Genomic DNA, 13747 nt, shown 5'->3' with positions numbered 1-13747 from the left:
CCAGTGCTCCCAGTGCTCCCAGTGCTCCCAGTGCTCCCGCTGTCCCCATCCCAGTGTTCCCAGTCTCCCCAGTGCTCCCAGTATCCCATCCCAGTGTCCCTGCTGTCCCATCCCAGTATCCCCAGTATCCCCGCTGTCCCCATCCCAGTGCTCCCAGTATCCCCAGTGCCCCCAGTGTCCCCATCCCAGTATCCCCAGTGCCCCCAGTGTCCCCTCCCAGTATCCCCAGTGCTCCCAGTGTTCCCTCCTGCTGTCCCCAGTGTCCCCAGTATCCCCATCCCAGTGTCCCCAGTGGCCCCAGTACCCTGTCCCAGTGCTCCCAGTGCTCCCAGTGCTCCCAGTATCCCATCCCAGTGTCCCCAGTGCTCCCGCTGTCCCCATCCCAGTGCTCCCAGTGCTCCCAGTGCTCCCAGTCCCCCCCGCCGTCCCCTCCCGGAACCGGGGCTGACCCTGCCCGCCCGGGGGGGCCCCTCCGGGGCGGCGCTTCCTCAGGAAACCCCCGGTGTCACCGCCAGTGTCACCAGCGGAGCCACCGGTGTCACCAGAGCCACCGCCGGGGCCACCAGTGCCACCAGAGCCACCGCCAGTGTCACCAGAGCCACCGCCAGTGCCACCAGTGCCGCCACAGCCAGCGCCAGTGCCACCAGTGCCACCAGTGCCACCGGAGCCCGCGCCGCCGGAGCCACCGCCGCCACCGCCGGTGTCACCACAGCCACCACCGGAGCCACCGCAGCCACCGCCAGTGCCACCAGTGCCACCTCCAGTGCCACCACCGCCACCGCCGGTGTCACCGCAGCCAGCCCCGGTGTCCCCAGTGCCGCCGCCGCCGCCGCCACCCCTCGGGCTGTCCCCGCCGTGTCCCCTCGGGGTGCCGCCCCCCCCTCTGTCGCTGTCCCCCGGTACCCCCTCGGTGTCCCCCCGGTGTCCTCTCGCTGTCCCAGTGTCCCCCCAGTGTCCCCCGCTGTCCCCCAGTGTCCCCAGTGTCCCCTCATTGTCCCCCGCTCTTCCCACTGTCCCGCTGTCCCCCGGTTTCCCCAGTGTCCCCCCAGTGTCCCCCACTCTCCCCAGTGTCCCCGCTGTCCCCTCGCTGTCCCCCCACTGTCCCCCCAGTGTCCCCCTCTGTCCCTAGTGCCCCCAGTGTCCCCCAGTGTCCCCCAGTGTCCCCCAGTTTCTCCCCGCTGTCCCCTCGCTGTCCCGCTCTCCCCAGTGTCCCCTCAGTGTCCCCCCGCTCTCCCCAGTGTCCCCAGTGTCCCCCTGTCCCCCCAGTGTCCCCCTCTGTCCCTAGTGCCCCCAGTGTCCCCCCACTCTCCCCAGTGTCCCCCTGTCCCCCCAGTGTCCCCCTCTGTCCCCCCGCTGTCCCCCCGCTGTCCCCGCTGTCCCCCCGGGCCATGCCGCTGCTGCGGAGACCCCCGGGCTCGGGCCCGGAGCGCGGCGACCCCTTCCCCGCCGCCGAGGCCGGGGGTCGCCGCCGCCGCCGCGCCACCCTGGCCGGGCTGGTGGTGGGGCAGCTCGGGGGGCAGCTCGGGGGGCAGCTCGGGGGTCCCTTCGCCAGGGGCCGCCGCGCCCCCCGCGACCCCCGCGGGCGGCGGCGCTCCGAGGACGCGGGGGCGGCGCGGAGACCCCCGGAGGAGGCGGGGGGCGGCAAGCGGGGGTCGCTGCTGCGGCTGGCCCTGGGGACGTGGGGACAGCGCGGCGGCTCCGAGCGGGGGGCGCCCCCCGAGGGGCAGCCGGGGGGCGGCGGGGCGGCGGGGCCGCGCCCCGAGGGCAGGGACGGCGACACGGACGGCGACAGGGACGGCGACGGGGACAGGGAGCCGCTGTCCGGTGAGTGGGGGGCTTGGGGGGCTTGGGGGGCTTGGGGGGCTTGGGGACATGAGAGGGGACAGGGACAGGGAGAGGGAGCCGCTGTCCGGTGAGTGGGGGGCTTGGGGGGCTTGGGGGGCTTGGGGACATCAGGGGGGACAGGGGATGGGGACAGGGACAGGGAGCCGCTGTCCGGTGAGTGGGGGGGGCTTGGGGACACGGGGGGCTTGGGGGGCTTGGGGACATGAGAGGGGACAGGGACAGGGACAGGGACAGGGAGCCGCTGTCCGGTGAGTGGGGGGCTTGGGGGGCTTGGGGACATCAGGGGGGAGAGGGGATGGGGACAGGGACAGGGACAGGGACAGGGACAGGGACAGGGACAGGGACAGGGAGCCGCTGTCCGGTGAGTGCGGGGGGCTTGGGGACACGGGGGGCTTGGGGGGCTTGGGGACATGAGAGGGGACAGGGACAGGGACAGGGACAGGGAGCCGCTGTCCGGTGAGTGGGGGGGCTTGGGGGGCTTGGGGGGCTTGGGGGGCTTGGGGACACAAAGGGACAGGGAGCTGCTGTCCGGTGAGTGGGGGGACAGGGGGCTTGGGGACACGGGGGGCTTGGGGACAATGGGGACACGGTGGGACAGGAGGGCTTGGGGACACGGGGGGCTTGGGGGGCTTGGGGACATCAGGGGGGACAGGGGATGGGGACAGGGACAGGGAGCCGCTGTCCGGTGAGTGCGGGCGGCGGGGGGCTTGGGGACAATGGGGGCTTGGGGGGCTTGGGGACATCAGGGGGACGTGGGGACTTGGGGACAATGGGGGGGACAACGAGAGGCAGGGGGGGCTTGGGGACAGCAAGGGACAGGGGGCCTTGGGGACAATGGGAGGACAGGGGGACTTGGGGGGGCTTGGGGACATGAGAAGGGGACAGGGGGCTTGGGGACAGTGGGGGACAACGGGGACAGGGGGGCTTGGGGACGTGAGGGAGGATGGCGGGGCTTGGGGACACCAAGGGACAAGGAGGTTTGGGGACAATGGGGGGACAACGGGGGGCTTGGGGGGCTTGGGGACTGCGAGGGACAGGGTGTGGGGACAGGGAACTTGGGGACATGAGGACATGGGGGCTTGGGGACAGTGACAGAGGCCACAGGGACAGGGGATGGTGACAAGGGACACAGGGCCTTGGGGACACGGGGACGAGGGGATGGGGACTTTGGGAGATGGGACGTGGGATGGGGACAGGGGACAGGCGGATGGGGACACGGGGACAGGGAACTTGGGGACACGGATCTATGTGCCACCAGGCCAGGTGCCACCAGATCCAGGTGCCACTGGATCCAAATGCCACCAGGCCAGGTGCCACCAGGTGCCACCGATCCAGGTGCCACTGGATTCAAGTGCCATGGATCCAGGTGCCACCAGATCAGGTGCCACCAGATCCAAGTGCCACCAGGCAGGTGCCACAGGATCTAAGTGCCACCGGATTCAAATGCCATGGATCCAGGTGCCACCAGATCCAGGTGCCACCAGGTGCCACCAGGCCAAGTGCCACCAGATCCAGGTGCCACCGATCCAGGTGCCACCACGCTCCATCGCGTCCCCGTGTCCCCGCAGTGCTGGAGATCCTGGAGCTCATCCAGCGCCGCGACCTGGTGGCGGCCGACGCGCAGATCATCGCGCTGGAGGCCGAGTGCTCCCTGTCCCCGTCCCCGTGCCCGCGCCCGGGCTCCCCGCCGCCGTCCCCGCTGCCCTCGGGCGGGCGCCGCGCCCGCGACGTGGCCCTGCTCTACCGGGCGCTGCTGGCCCAGCTCTGGGCCGTGGTGGCCGAGGCGGTGCCCGCGGTGGCCGAGGCCGGCCGCGGCGGCCCGGCGCTGGCCCCGCTGCGGGCCGTGGTGGCCGTGCTGGAGCAGGAGGAGGCCGCGGACGCCCGGAGCCCCCCGGGGACCCCTGGCCGGGCGGCCGCGGGCGCTGCGGCGGCGCTGGCACGAGGCGGTGGCGCGGGCGGCGGGCGAGCGGCTGGCGCAGGTGGCCCCGGCGGGCGGGCTGGGGGCCAGGCTGGCGGCGCTGGCGGCCAGGGTGGTGGGCGACCTGGGGGCCGTCAGGAGCCACGTGGCGCCCGCCTACCCGCCCGAGTACGGGGCGCTGGGGGTCTACGCCCGCGGGTACCACCGGGCGCTGGCGCAGCAGCTGAGGGGGCTGGCGCAGAGACCCCTGGCAGTGCCCGAGATGTACCTGCTGCTGGACTGGCACAGCAACGCCTACCCCAGGTGAGACCCCCTGGAAGGTGACCCACAGACAGGTGAGACACCTGGGAACCCCAAAATGTGACCCACGGCAGTGCCCACCCCCAAAATCTGACCCCTGCCAATGCCCACCCCCAAAATCTGTGCCATTGCAATGCCTACCCAGGTGAGACCCCAAAAGGTGACCCACAGACAGGTGAGACACCTGGGAACCCCAAAATGTGACCCGTGCCAATGCCCACCCCCAAAATCTGTGCCATTGCAACGCCTACCCCAGGTGAAAACCCCCGAAAGCTGACCCATAGAGAGGTGAGACACCTGGGAACCCCAAAATGTGACCCACGGCAGTGCCCACCCCCAAAATCTGACCTGCGGCAACGCCCGCCCCCAAAATCTGCACCTCAGCAATGCCCACCCCAGGTGAGACCCCCGGAAGGTGACCCGTAGACAGGTGAGACACCTGGGAACCCCAAAATGTGACCCTTGGCAATGCCCACCCCCAAAATCTGCACCATTGCAACGCCTACCCCAGGTGAGACCCCCCGGAAGGTGACCCGTAGACAGGTGAGACACCTGGGAACCCCAAAATGTGACCCACGGCAGTGCCCACCCCCAAAATCTGCACCATGGCAACGCCCACCCCCAAAATCTGCACCATGGCAATGCCTACCCCAGGTGAGACCCCCGAAAGCTGACCTTAGACAGGTGAGACACCTGGGAACCCCAAAATGTGAGCCACGGGCAGGTGTGGGGCAGGTGAGACACCTGGGAACCCCAAAATCTGCCCCAGCCACCCCAGGCGGTGTCAGCCCCCAGGCACCCCGGTCCCCAGGGTGTCCCCAGGTGTCCCCAGGGTGTCCCCAGGTGCCCCCAGGTGTCCCCAGGTGTCCCCAGCTGTCCCCAGGGTGTCCCCAGACACCCACCGGTGCTGTCCCCCCCCAGGGAGGTTTTTGGGCACCCCGAGGTGGGGGCGCTGCTGCGGGCGCAGGAATTGGGGCCCCTCCTGCCCCCCGAGACCCAGCGGCAGCTGGAGAGCGCCTGCATCGCCGCCGTCAAGGTGGGGACAGCGGGGACAGCGGGGACATTGGGGACAGAGGGGACATTGGGGACATTGGGGACAGAGGGGACATTGGGGACATTGGGGACAGTGGGAACAATGGGGACAATGGGGACATTGGGGGATTGGGGACATTGGGGGGATTGGGGACAATGGGGGCAGTGGGGACATTGGGGACAATGGGGACATTGGGGGGACATTGGGGACACTGGGGGATTGGGGGGACAACGGGGACATTGGGGACATTGGGGACATTGGGGGGACAACGGGGACATTGGGGACAGAGGGGACATTGGGGACATTGGGGACACTGGGGGGATTGGGGACAATGGGGACAATGGGGACATTGGGGACACTGGGGGGATTGGGGACAATGGGGGCAGTGGGGACAGAGGGGACATTGGGGACATTGGGGATGTTGGGGACATTTGGGGGGATTGGGGACATTTGGGACAGCGGGGACAATGACAGCAGGGACAGTGGGGACATTGAGGGGATTGGGGACAGTGGGGGGATTGGGGACACTGGGGACATTGGGGACACTGGGGACATTGGGGGTATTGGGGACATTGGGGATAATGGGGACAAAGAGGACAATGGGGACATTGGGGGGCTCTGTGGTGGCACTGGGCCTGGCACTGTGGTGCCACCACAAGTGTCACCAGGACAGTCCCAGGGCAGGGGGTGGCACTGGGACTGCGTGCCCCGCTGTCCCCATCACCGTGTCCCCTGTCCCGTGTCCCTGTCCCCTCCCGGTGTCCCCTGGCTGTCCCCTGTCCCGTGTCCCTGTCCCCTCCCCGGTGTCCCCTGGCTGTCCCCTCCCCGGTGTCCCCTGGCTGTCCCCACACCGTGTCCCCTGTCCCGTGTCCCCTGTCCCCTCCCGGTGTCCCCTGCAGGCCAAGCTGGAGGTGGCCGTGGCGCAGGAGCTGCAGCTCAGCGAGGACAGGTGGCCCGAGGATGTCACCAGCCAGGACACGGAGGACGGGCTGGCCACGCGTGTCACCGGGGTACGGCCACGCGTGTCACCGGGGTACGGCCACCGCGCCCCGGCCCTGCCGCCCGCGGTGGCCCTGGGGACCCCGCGGTGCCACCCACAGAGGGGTCCGGGGTGGCTCAGGGGACACTGTGGCTGTGTCACCACACCTGTGGTGGTTGTGTCCCCAAAGCCTCAGTGGCCTTGTCCCCAAGGCTCAGGGGACACCGTGGCCGTGTCCCCAAGGCCCAGGGGACACTGTGGTGGTGGCCATGTCCCTATAACTGCGGTGGCTGTGTCCCCAAACCCTTGGTGGCCGTGTCCCCAAGGCCCCGGGGACACCGTGGCCGTGTCCCCAAGGCCCCGGGGACACCGTGGCCGTGTCCCCAAGGTTGAGGGGACACCGTGGCCGTGTCCCCCCCAGCTGCTGCGGGCGCACGTGGACCGAGCCCCCCAGGTGACCCCCGAGTTCGGGCGGGAGATGGCGCACAGCCTGCTGGGAGTGCTGGTGGCCTTCCTGCACAGGTGGGACACTGGGGACACCTGGGGACACCCGGGGACACCTGGGGACACCCTGGGGACATGGGGACACCCCTGGGGACACCGGGATGTGACACAGGGACGTGGGGACATGGGGACATGGGGGATGTGGGGACACTGGGATGTGACACAGGGACATGGGGACACCGGGATGTGAACACATGGGGACACCAGGAGTGACACAGGGGACATGGGGACACCGGGATGTGACACAGGACAGCCCTGGGGCTGGGGACACGGGGACATTGGGACACCCTGGGGACACCGGGAGGGACACGGGGACATTGGGACACAGGGGACATGGGGAGACATGGGGGACATGAGGACACTGGGATGTGAGACAGGGACATGGGGACATGGGGACACAGGGACATGGGGACACCCCAGGGACACCAGGATGTGACACAGGGACATGGGGACATGGGGGACATGGGGACAGGGACATGGGGACAGGGACATGGGGACACCCTGGGGACACTGGGATGTGACACAGGACATGGGGACACTGGGATGTGACACATGGGGGACACCAGGAGTGACACAGGGACATGGGGACACCCCAGGGACACCGGGATGTGACACAGGGACATGGGGGATGTGGGGACACCGGGATGTGACACAGGACAGCCCTGGGGCTGGGGACACGGGGACATTGGGACACCCTGGGGACACCAGGATGTGACACAGGGACATGGGGACACGGGGCACATGGGGGACATGGGGACACCCTGGGGACACCCTGGGGACACTCTGGGGGACGTGGGGACACCGGGATCTGACACAGGGATATGGGGACACAGGGACATGGGGGACATGGGGGACATGGGGACAGGGACATGGGGACAGGGACATGGGGACACCAGGATGTGACACATGGACGTGGGGACACCATGGGGACACTCTGGAGGACGTGGGGACACCAGGAGTGACACAGGACAGGGCCCCACCTGCTGCACGGGGACCCAGGGGACACCCCCAGTGGCGGCACCGGGGCCACACCCCCGGGTCCCCCCGGGTGCCACCACGTTGGTGACAGAGCTGTCCCCAGCTTCCAGCGCAAGGTCGAGCGCTTCCTGGAAGCCCCCGGCGACGTCCCCGCGCCCCGACGCCGCCCGCGCCATCGCCCTGGCCAACTGCGTCCCGCCCTTCCGGTGAGGCCACCGCGCGTCCCCGGTGTCCCCAGTGTCCCCCAGGGTGAGGTGGCACCTCGGTGACACCTCGGCGTCACTTTGAGCAGGGCGTTCGCCGAGCGGCTGGCGCAGTTCGGGCACGCCGAGAGCGAGGAGCCGCGGCGGCAGGCGCACGCCGCGCTGGACCGCGTCACCCGCAGCCTGCGGCCACCACCTCACGCGGCGCCTCTTCGAGGACCTCAAGGTGACGCCGGGGCGCGGGGGGCGCCCGTGGGTGCGGCGAGGGGCTGGGGGGGTGGGGACGCGCGTGGGAGGCGGCGGCTGTCATTGGGTGTTGGTTGGGTGACAGTCGTGGTGGCCACCATTGGGTTGGTGACAACTGGGACATGGTGGCCATCAGTGGGTGTTGGGTGACAATTGTCATGGACACCATTGGGTGTTGGGTGACAATCATGATGGCCACCACTGGGCGTTGGGTTGGGTGACAATTGTGACATGGTGGCCACCACTGGGTGTTGGGTTGGGGTGACAGTCGTGGTGGCCACCATTGGGTTGGTGACAATTGGACATGGTGGCCACCATTGGGTGTTGGGTTGGGTGACAATTGTGACATGGTGGCCATCATTGGGTGTTGGGTGACAATTGTGACATGGTGACCACCATTGGGTGTTGGGTTGGTGACAATTGTGACATGGTGGCCACCATTGGGTTGGTGACAATTGGACATGGTGGCCACCATTGGGTGTTGGGTTGGGTGACAATTGTGACATGGTGGCCACCATTGGGTGTTGGGTTGGTGATAGTCGTGGTGGCCACCATTGGACTGGTGACAATTGTGACATGGTGGCCACCATTGGGTTGGTGACAATTGTGACATGGTGGCCATCAGTGGGTGTTGGGTGACAATTGTGACATGGTGGCCACCACTGGGTGTTGGGGTTGGTGACAATTGTGGTGGCCACCATTGGACTGGTGACAATTGGGACATGGTGGCCACCATTGGGTGCTGGGTGACAATTAGGACATGGTGGCCATCACTGGATGTTGAGTTTGGTGACACCCATGGGACATGGTGGCCACCATTGGGTGTGGGTTGGGTGACAGTCGTGGTGGCCACCATTGGACTGGTGACAATTGTGACATGGTGACCATCATTGGGTGCTGGGTGACCAATTGTGACATGGTGACCACCATTGGATGTTGAGTTTGTGACACCCATGGGACATGGTGGCCACCATTGGGTTGGTGACAACTGTGACATGGTGGCCACCCTTGGGTGTTGGTTGGGTGACAACTGTGACATGGTGGCCACCATCGCTCACTGACCTGGTGACACCCCTGGGACACCACGCCCATATTCGAGCGTCACCCCTGGGTGCCCCCCGGGGGCGGGGCCGCGGTGACGCCCCCCGCGCCGCCCCCAGCCCCACTTCGGGAAGCTGATGAAGCGCAAGTGGCTGACGAGCCCGGACGCCTTCGACGCCATCGTCATCCTCGTCACCGGCTTCGCGCAGACGCTGCGGCCGCTGCACCCCGAGCCGCGCCAGGTGGGCGGGGACACCTGGGGACACCTGGGGGACACCTGGGGGACAGCTGGGGGACACATGGGAGACACCTGGGGGACAGCTGGGGACACCTGAGGACACCTGGGGACACATGGGAGACACCTGGGGGACAGCTGGGGACAGCTGGGGACAGTTGGGGGACAGCTGGGGACAGCTGGGGACACCTGGGGGATACCCTGGGGACACCTGGGGGACAGCTGGGGACACCTGGGGACACCTGGGGGACACCTGGGGACACCTGGGGACAGCTGGGGACACCTGGGGACACCTGGGGGATACCCTGGGGACACCTGGGGGACACCCTGGGGGACAGCTGGGGACACCTGGGGGACACCTGGGAGACACTGTGACATCAGGGGTGGGGTGACACCTGGGTGACCCCTGGGTGCGGTGACCTCAGTGCCACCATTGGGTGCTGCCCTGGGTGACACCACGGTGGCAATGGCTGCGGTGCCATGACCGGGCGCCACCCTGGGTGACACCACGGCCACGGCGGCCACACCGGGCGCCACCCCAGGTGACCGTGGTGGCACTGCCACCACCGGGCGCCACCCTGGTGACCCGGCGGTGGCGCTGCCCGGCAGGTGCTGGTCAGCGAGCTGCACCGCCGCGTGCTCATCGAGTACGTGCGGCCGCTGCTGCAGGGACGCCTGGTGTGCGCCTCGGCCAAGGCGCGCGCCCGCGTGGCCGCCCGCCTGGGCGACGAGGCCCGCCAGCTCCGCGAGCTCTTCACGCGCCTGGTGAGACCCCCGGGACCCCCCGGACCCCCCGGGACCCTCTGGGGAGGGGGCTGGCACGGGTGGCGCCCGATACGTGGGTGACGCGGCTGTGGGGTGTTGGTGGGGTGGGGTGACACCTGTGGGACATTGTTGGGTGTTGGGTGGCACCTGTGGGACTTTTTTTGGGTTTCTGGGTTGGGTGACACCCATGGGACATCAACATGGGACATTGTTGGGTTGGCTTGCGTTGGGTTGGGTTGGGTTGGGTTGGGTTGGGTGGCACCTGTGGGATGCCATTGAGTTGGGTGACACCCATGGGACATCAATGGGTTGGGTGACACCTGTGGGATGTTGTTGGGGTGTTGGGTTGGGTGACACCCATGGGACATTTTTGGGTTTCTGGGTTGGGTGACACTCATGGACATTGTTGGGTTGGGGTGACACCCATGGGACATCAATGGGTTGGATGGCAGCCAGTGGGACATTGTTGGGTTGGGTTGGGTTGGGTTGGGTTGGGTTGGGTTGCTTTGGGTTGGGTTGGGTTGGGTTGGGTTGGGTGGCACCTGTGGGACATCGTTGGGTTGGGTGGCACCTGTGGGATGTTGTTGAGTTGGGTGACACCCATGGGACATTGTTGAGTTGGCTTGGGTGGCACCTGTGGGACATTGTTGGGTGTTGGGTTGGGTGACACCTGTGGGATGTTGGTGGGGGTTGGAATTGGGTGACACCCATGGGACGTCGCTGGGTGCTGGGTGACACCCATGGGCATTGTTGTGTTGGGTTGGGTGACACCCATGGGACATTATTGGGTTCAGTTGGGTGACACCCCTGGGACATCACTGGGTATTGGATTTCTGGGTTGGGTGACACCCATGGGACATCAATGGGTTGGGTGACACCCATGGGACACCGTTGGGGTGGGTTGGGTGACACCCATGGGACATTATTGGGTTCAGTTGGGTGACACCCATGGGACGTCGCTGGGTATTGGGTTTCTGGGTTGGGTGACACTTGTGGTGTCACGTGTGACATCAATGACCCACCCACGGGACATCGTTGGGTGTTGAGTTGTTGGGTTGGGTGACACCCATGGGACATCACTGAGTTGGGTGACACCCATGGGGGCACCGCTGGGTGCCGGGTGACACCCATGGGACATCACTGAGTTGGGTGACACCCATGGGGCACCGCTGGGTGCCGGGTGACACCCATGGGACATCACTGAGTTGGGTGACACCCATGGGGCACCGCTGGGTGCCGGGTGACACCGGTGTCCCGCAGGAGTCGGCGTCGCCCTGGCTGGACTCGGTGGTGCCGCGGCTGCGGGAGCTGCTGGTGCTGGAGGACACGGCCGCGCTGCAGATGGAGGTCGGCGCCCTGGCCAGGGACTTCCCCGACGTCCGGTGGGTGGCACGGGGACACCGGGGGGTGACAAAACTGGGGGTGGCACTGTGGGGGTGGCACAACCGGGGGTGGCACGGCGGGACTCCTATGGGGGCACATAATTGGGGGTGGCACCGTGGGGGTGTCACCACTGGGGTGACACAATTGGGTGACACCGTGAGGGTGACATAAGCGGGGGTGGCACGGTGGGAACGCCACAGGGGTGACCACAGCCAGGGGTGACACCGCGGGGGTGGCACAACTGGGTGGCACCGTGGGAATGTCACGGGGGTGGCACAACCGGGGGTGGCACCGTGGGAACCCTGCGGGGGTGACACAACCGGGGGTGACACCACGGGGGTGACACAACTGGGTGGGACATGGTGGGAGCCCCTATGGGGGTGACACAACCGGGGGATGACACAACCGCGGGTGGCATCGTGGGAATGCCACAGGGGTGACATAACTGGGGGTGGCACCGTGGGAACCCCGCGGGGGTGACAAAACCAGGGGTGACACGGCCGGGGGGTGACATCACGGGGATGACACAACAGGAGGTGGCACCGTGGGAACCCCGTGGGGGTGACACAACCGGGGGGTGACACCACGGGGGTGACACGGCCGGGGGGTGACACCACGGGGGTGACACAACCAGGCGTGACACCGTGGGGGTGATACAACTGTGGGTGGCATCGTGGGGGTGACACGGCCAGGGGGGTGACACGGCCGTGCCACCACGCTGCCCGCTGGCCCCGGGCAGGGCCCGGCGGGGCCCGAGCGCCGGTGACCGGACGTGGCCTGGGGCCCCTTCCCGGCAGCTCCCGCCCCGCTCCCCCCGCCGGGAAGCGGCCGCGGCCGAGCGCCAGCTGCCCCCCCTTGTCCCTGTCGCTGTCGCTGTCCCCTCCCCTTGTCCCTGTCCCTGTCGCTGTCCCCTCCCCTTGTCCCTGTCCCGGTGCCGGTGCCGCTCCCGGGGGACCGGTGGCACGCGCGGCCGCCCGGGGATGGGGGCGGGGGCGCCCCAAAATCCGCCCTGGTGACAAAAACGGGGGCGGGGGGGGTTTGTGGCTGCTGAGCCGCGGTGTCACCCGCTGTCCGTCTGTCCCCCTGTCCCTCTGTCCCCTTGTCCCCCTGTCTCTCCATCCCCCCCTGTCCCCTGTCCCTCTGTCCCTCCATCCCCCTGTCCCCTCTGTCCCCCCTGTCCCTCCATCCCCCCTGTCCCTCTGTCCGTCTGTCCTTCTGTCCACTTTTTGTCCCCCCCGTCCTCCCGTCCCCCTGTCCGTCTGTCCCCTCTCTGTCCCTCTGTCCCTCTATCCCCCTGTCCCTCTGTCCTTCCATCCCCTCTGTCCCTCTGTCCCCCACTGTCCCCTCATCCCCTCTGTCCCCCTGTCCCTCTGTCCCCCCGTCCCTCCATCCCTCTGTCCCCCTGTCCGTCTGTCCCCTCTCTGTCCTCTGTCCCTCTCTCCCCCTGTCCCCTGTCCCTCTGTCCCCTCATCTTCTCTGTTCCCCTGTCCCTCCATCCCCTTGTCCCCTCTGTCCCCTCTCTGTCCCCCTGTCCCTCTGTCCCTCTGTCCCCCTGTCCCTCCATCCCTCTATCCCCCTGTCCCTCTGTCCCCCTGTCCTTCTGTCCCTCCATCCCCCTGTCCCCTCTGTCCCTCTGTCCCCCTGTCCCTCTGTCCCCCCCTTGTCCCCCGTCCGTCTGTCCCTCTGTCCCCCTGTCTCCTCTCTGCCCCCCTTGTCCCCCGTCCGTCTGTCCGTCCGTCCCCGCAGCCGCAGGCACGTGGCCGCGCTGCTGGACGCTCGGGGTTTGCGGGCTCAGGGTCCCCGCCGGGAGATCCTGGGGGTGCTGCAGGACCTGGGGGGCTCCGAGGCCGAGCCGGCCGCGCCGCCCCCGCCGCGTTCTCGAACCTTCTTCGCGGAGCTGCCGGCGCCGCGCCCCGTGCGCTGCCTCCCGTTCCAGCTGCCGCGGCTGCGCCTCCCGCGCCGCAGCCCGGCCACGACCCCCCCCGTGAGACCCCCGGGGGGCTGGGAACACCCCAAACGCCCCCTCCCAGTTTGTCCCAGTTCGTCCCAGTTCGTCCCAGTTCATCCCAGTTCGTCCCAGTTCATCCAGTGTGTGAATGACGCAGTAAATTAATTAATGGCAATGTCCATTGTCCTTGGGGACACGGGGGCTTGGGGACACCCCGGGCTTGGGGACACCCCCGGGGGGCTGGGGACACCCCAAACTGGCCGTGCCCCCCCTCCCAGTTCATCCCAGTTCATCCCAGTTCGTCCCAGTGTATAAACGACGCTGTAAATTAATTAATGATGGTGGCGTCCTTGGGGACACGGGGACTTG

The 13747-nt window shown here is 67.8% G+C and overlaps 1 protein-coding gene across 1 annotated transcript; it reads left to right on the top strand.

Annotated features, from left to right (window-relative positions):
- Positions 1 to 6523: 6523 nt before the first annotated feature.
- Positions 6524 to 13414, top strand: LOC135292415 (exocyst complex component 3-like protein 2; the record flags this gene model as incomplete). Its single annotated transcript, XM_064406624.1, has 7 exons — positions 6524 to 6597; positions 7661 to 7763; positions 7850 to 7986; positions 9167 to 9289; positions 9892 to 10047; positions 11308 to 11429; positions 13177 to 13414. Coding segments are annotated over exons 4-7 (621 nt in total), but the record flags the coding sequence as incomplete, so codon positions are not given.
- Positions 13415 to 13747: the final 333 nt, after the last annotated feature.

This window comes from Passer domesticus, unplaced genomic scaffold, assembly GCF_036417665.1.
Source record: "Passer domesticus isolate bPasDom1 unplaced genomic scaffold, bPasDom1.hap1 HAP1_SCAFFOLD_342, whole genome shotgun sequence".
In the NCBI taxonomy this organism is placed as follows: Eukaryota; Metazoa; Chordata; class Aves; order Passeriformes; family Passeridae; genus Passer; species Passer domesticus.
Note: the sequence above shows the minus strand (reverse complement) of the source record. Positions and strands in the feature narration are given on the sequence as shown.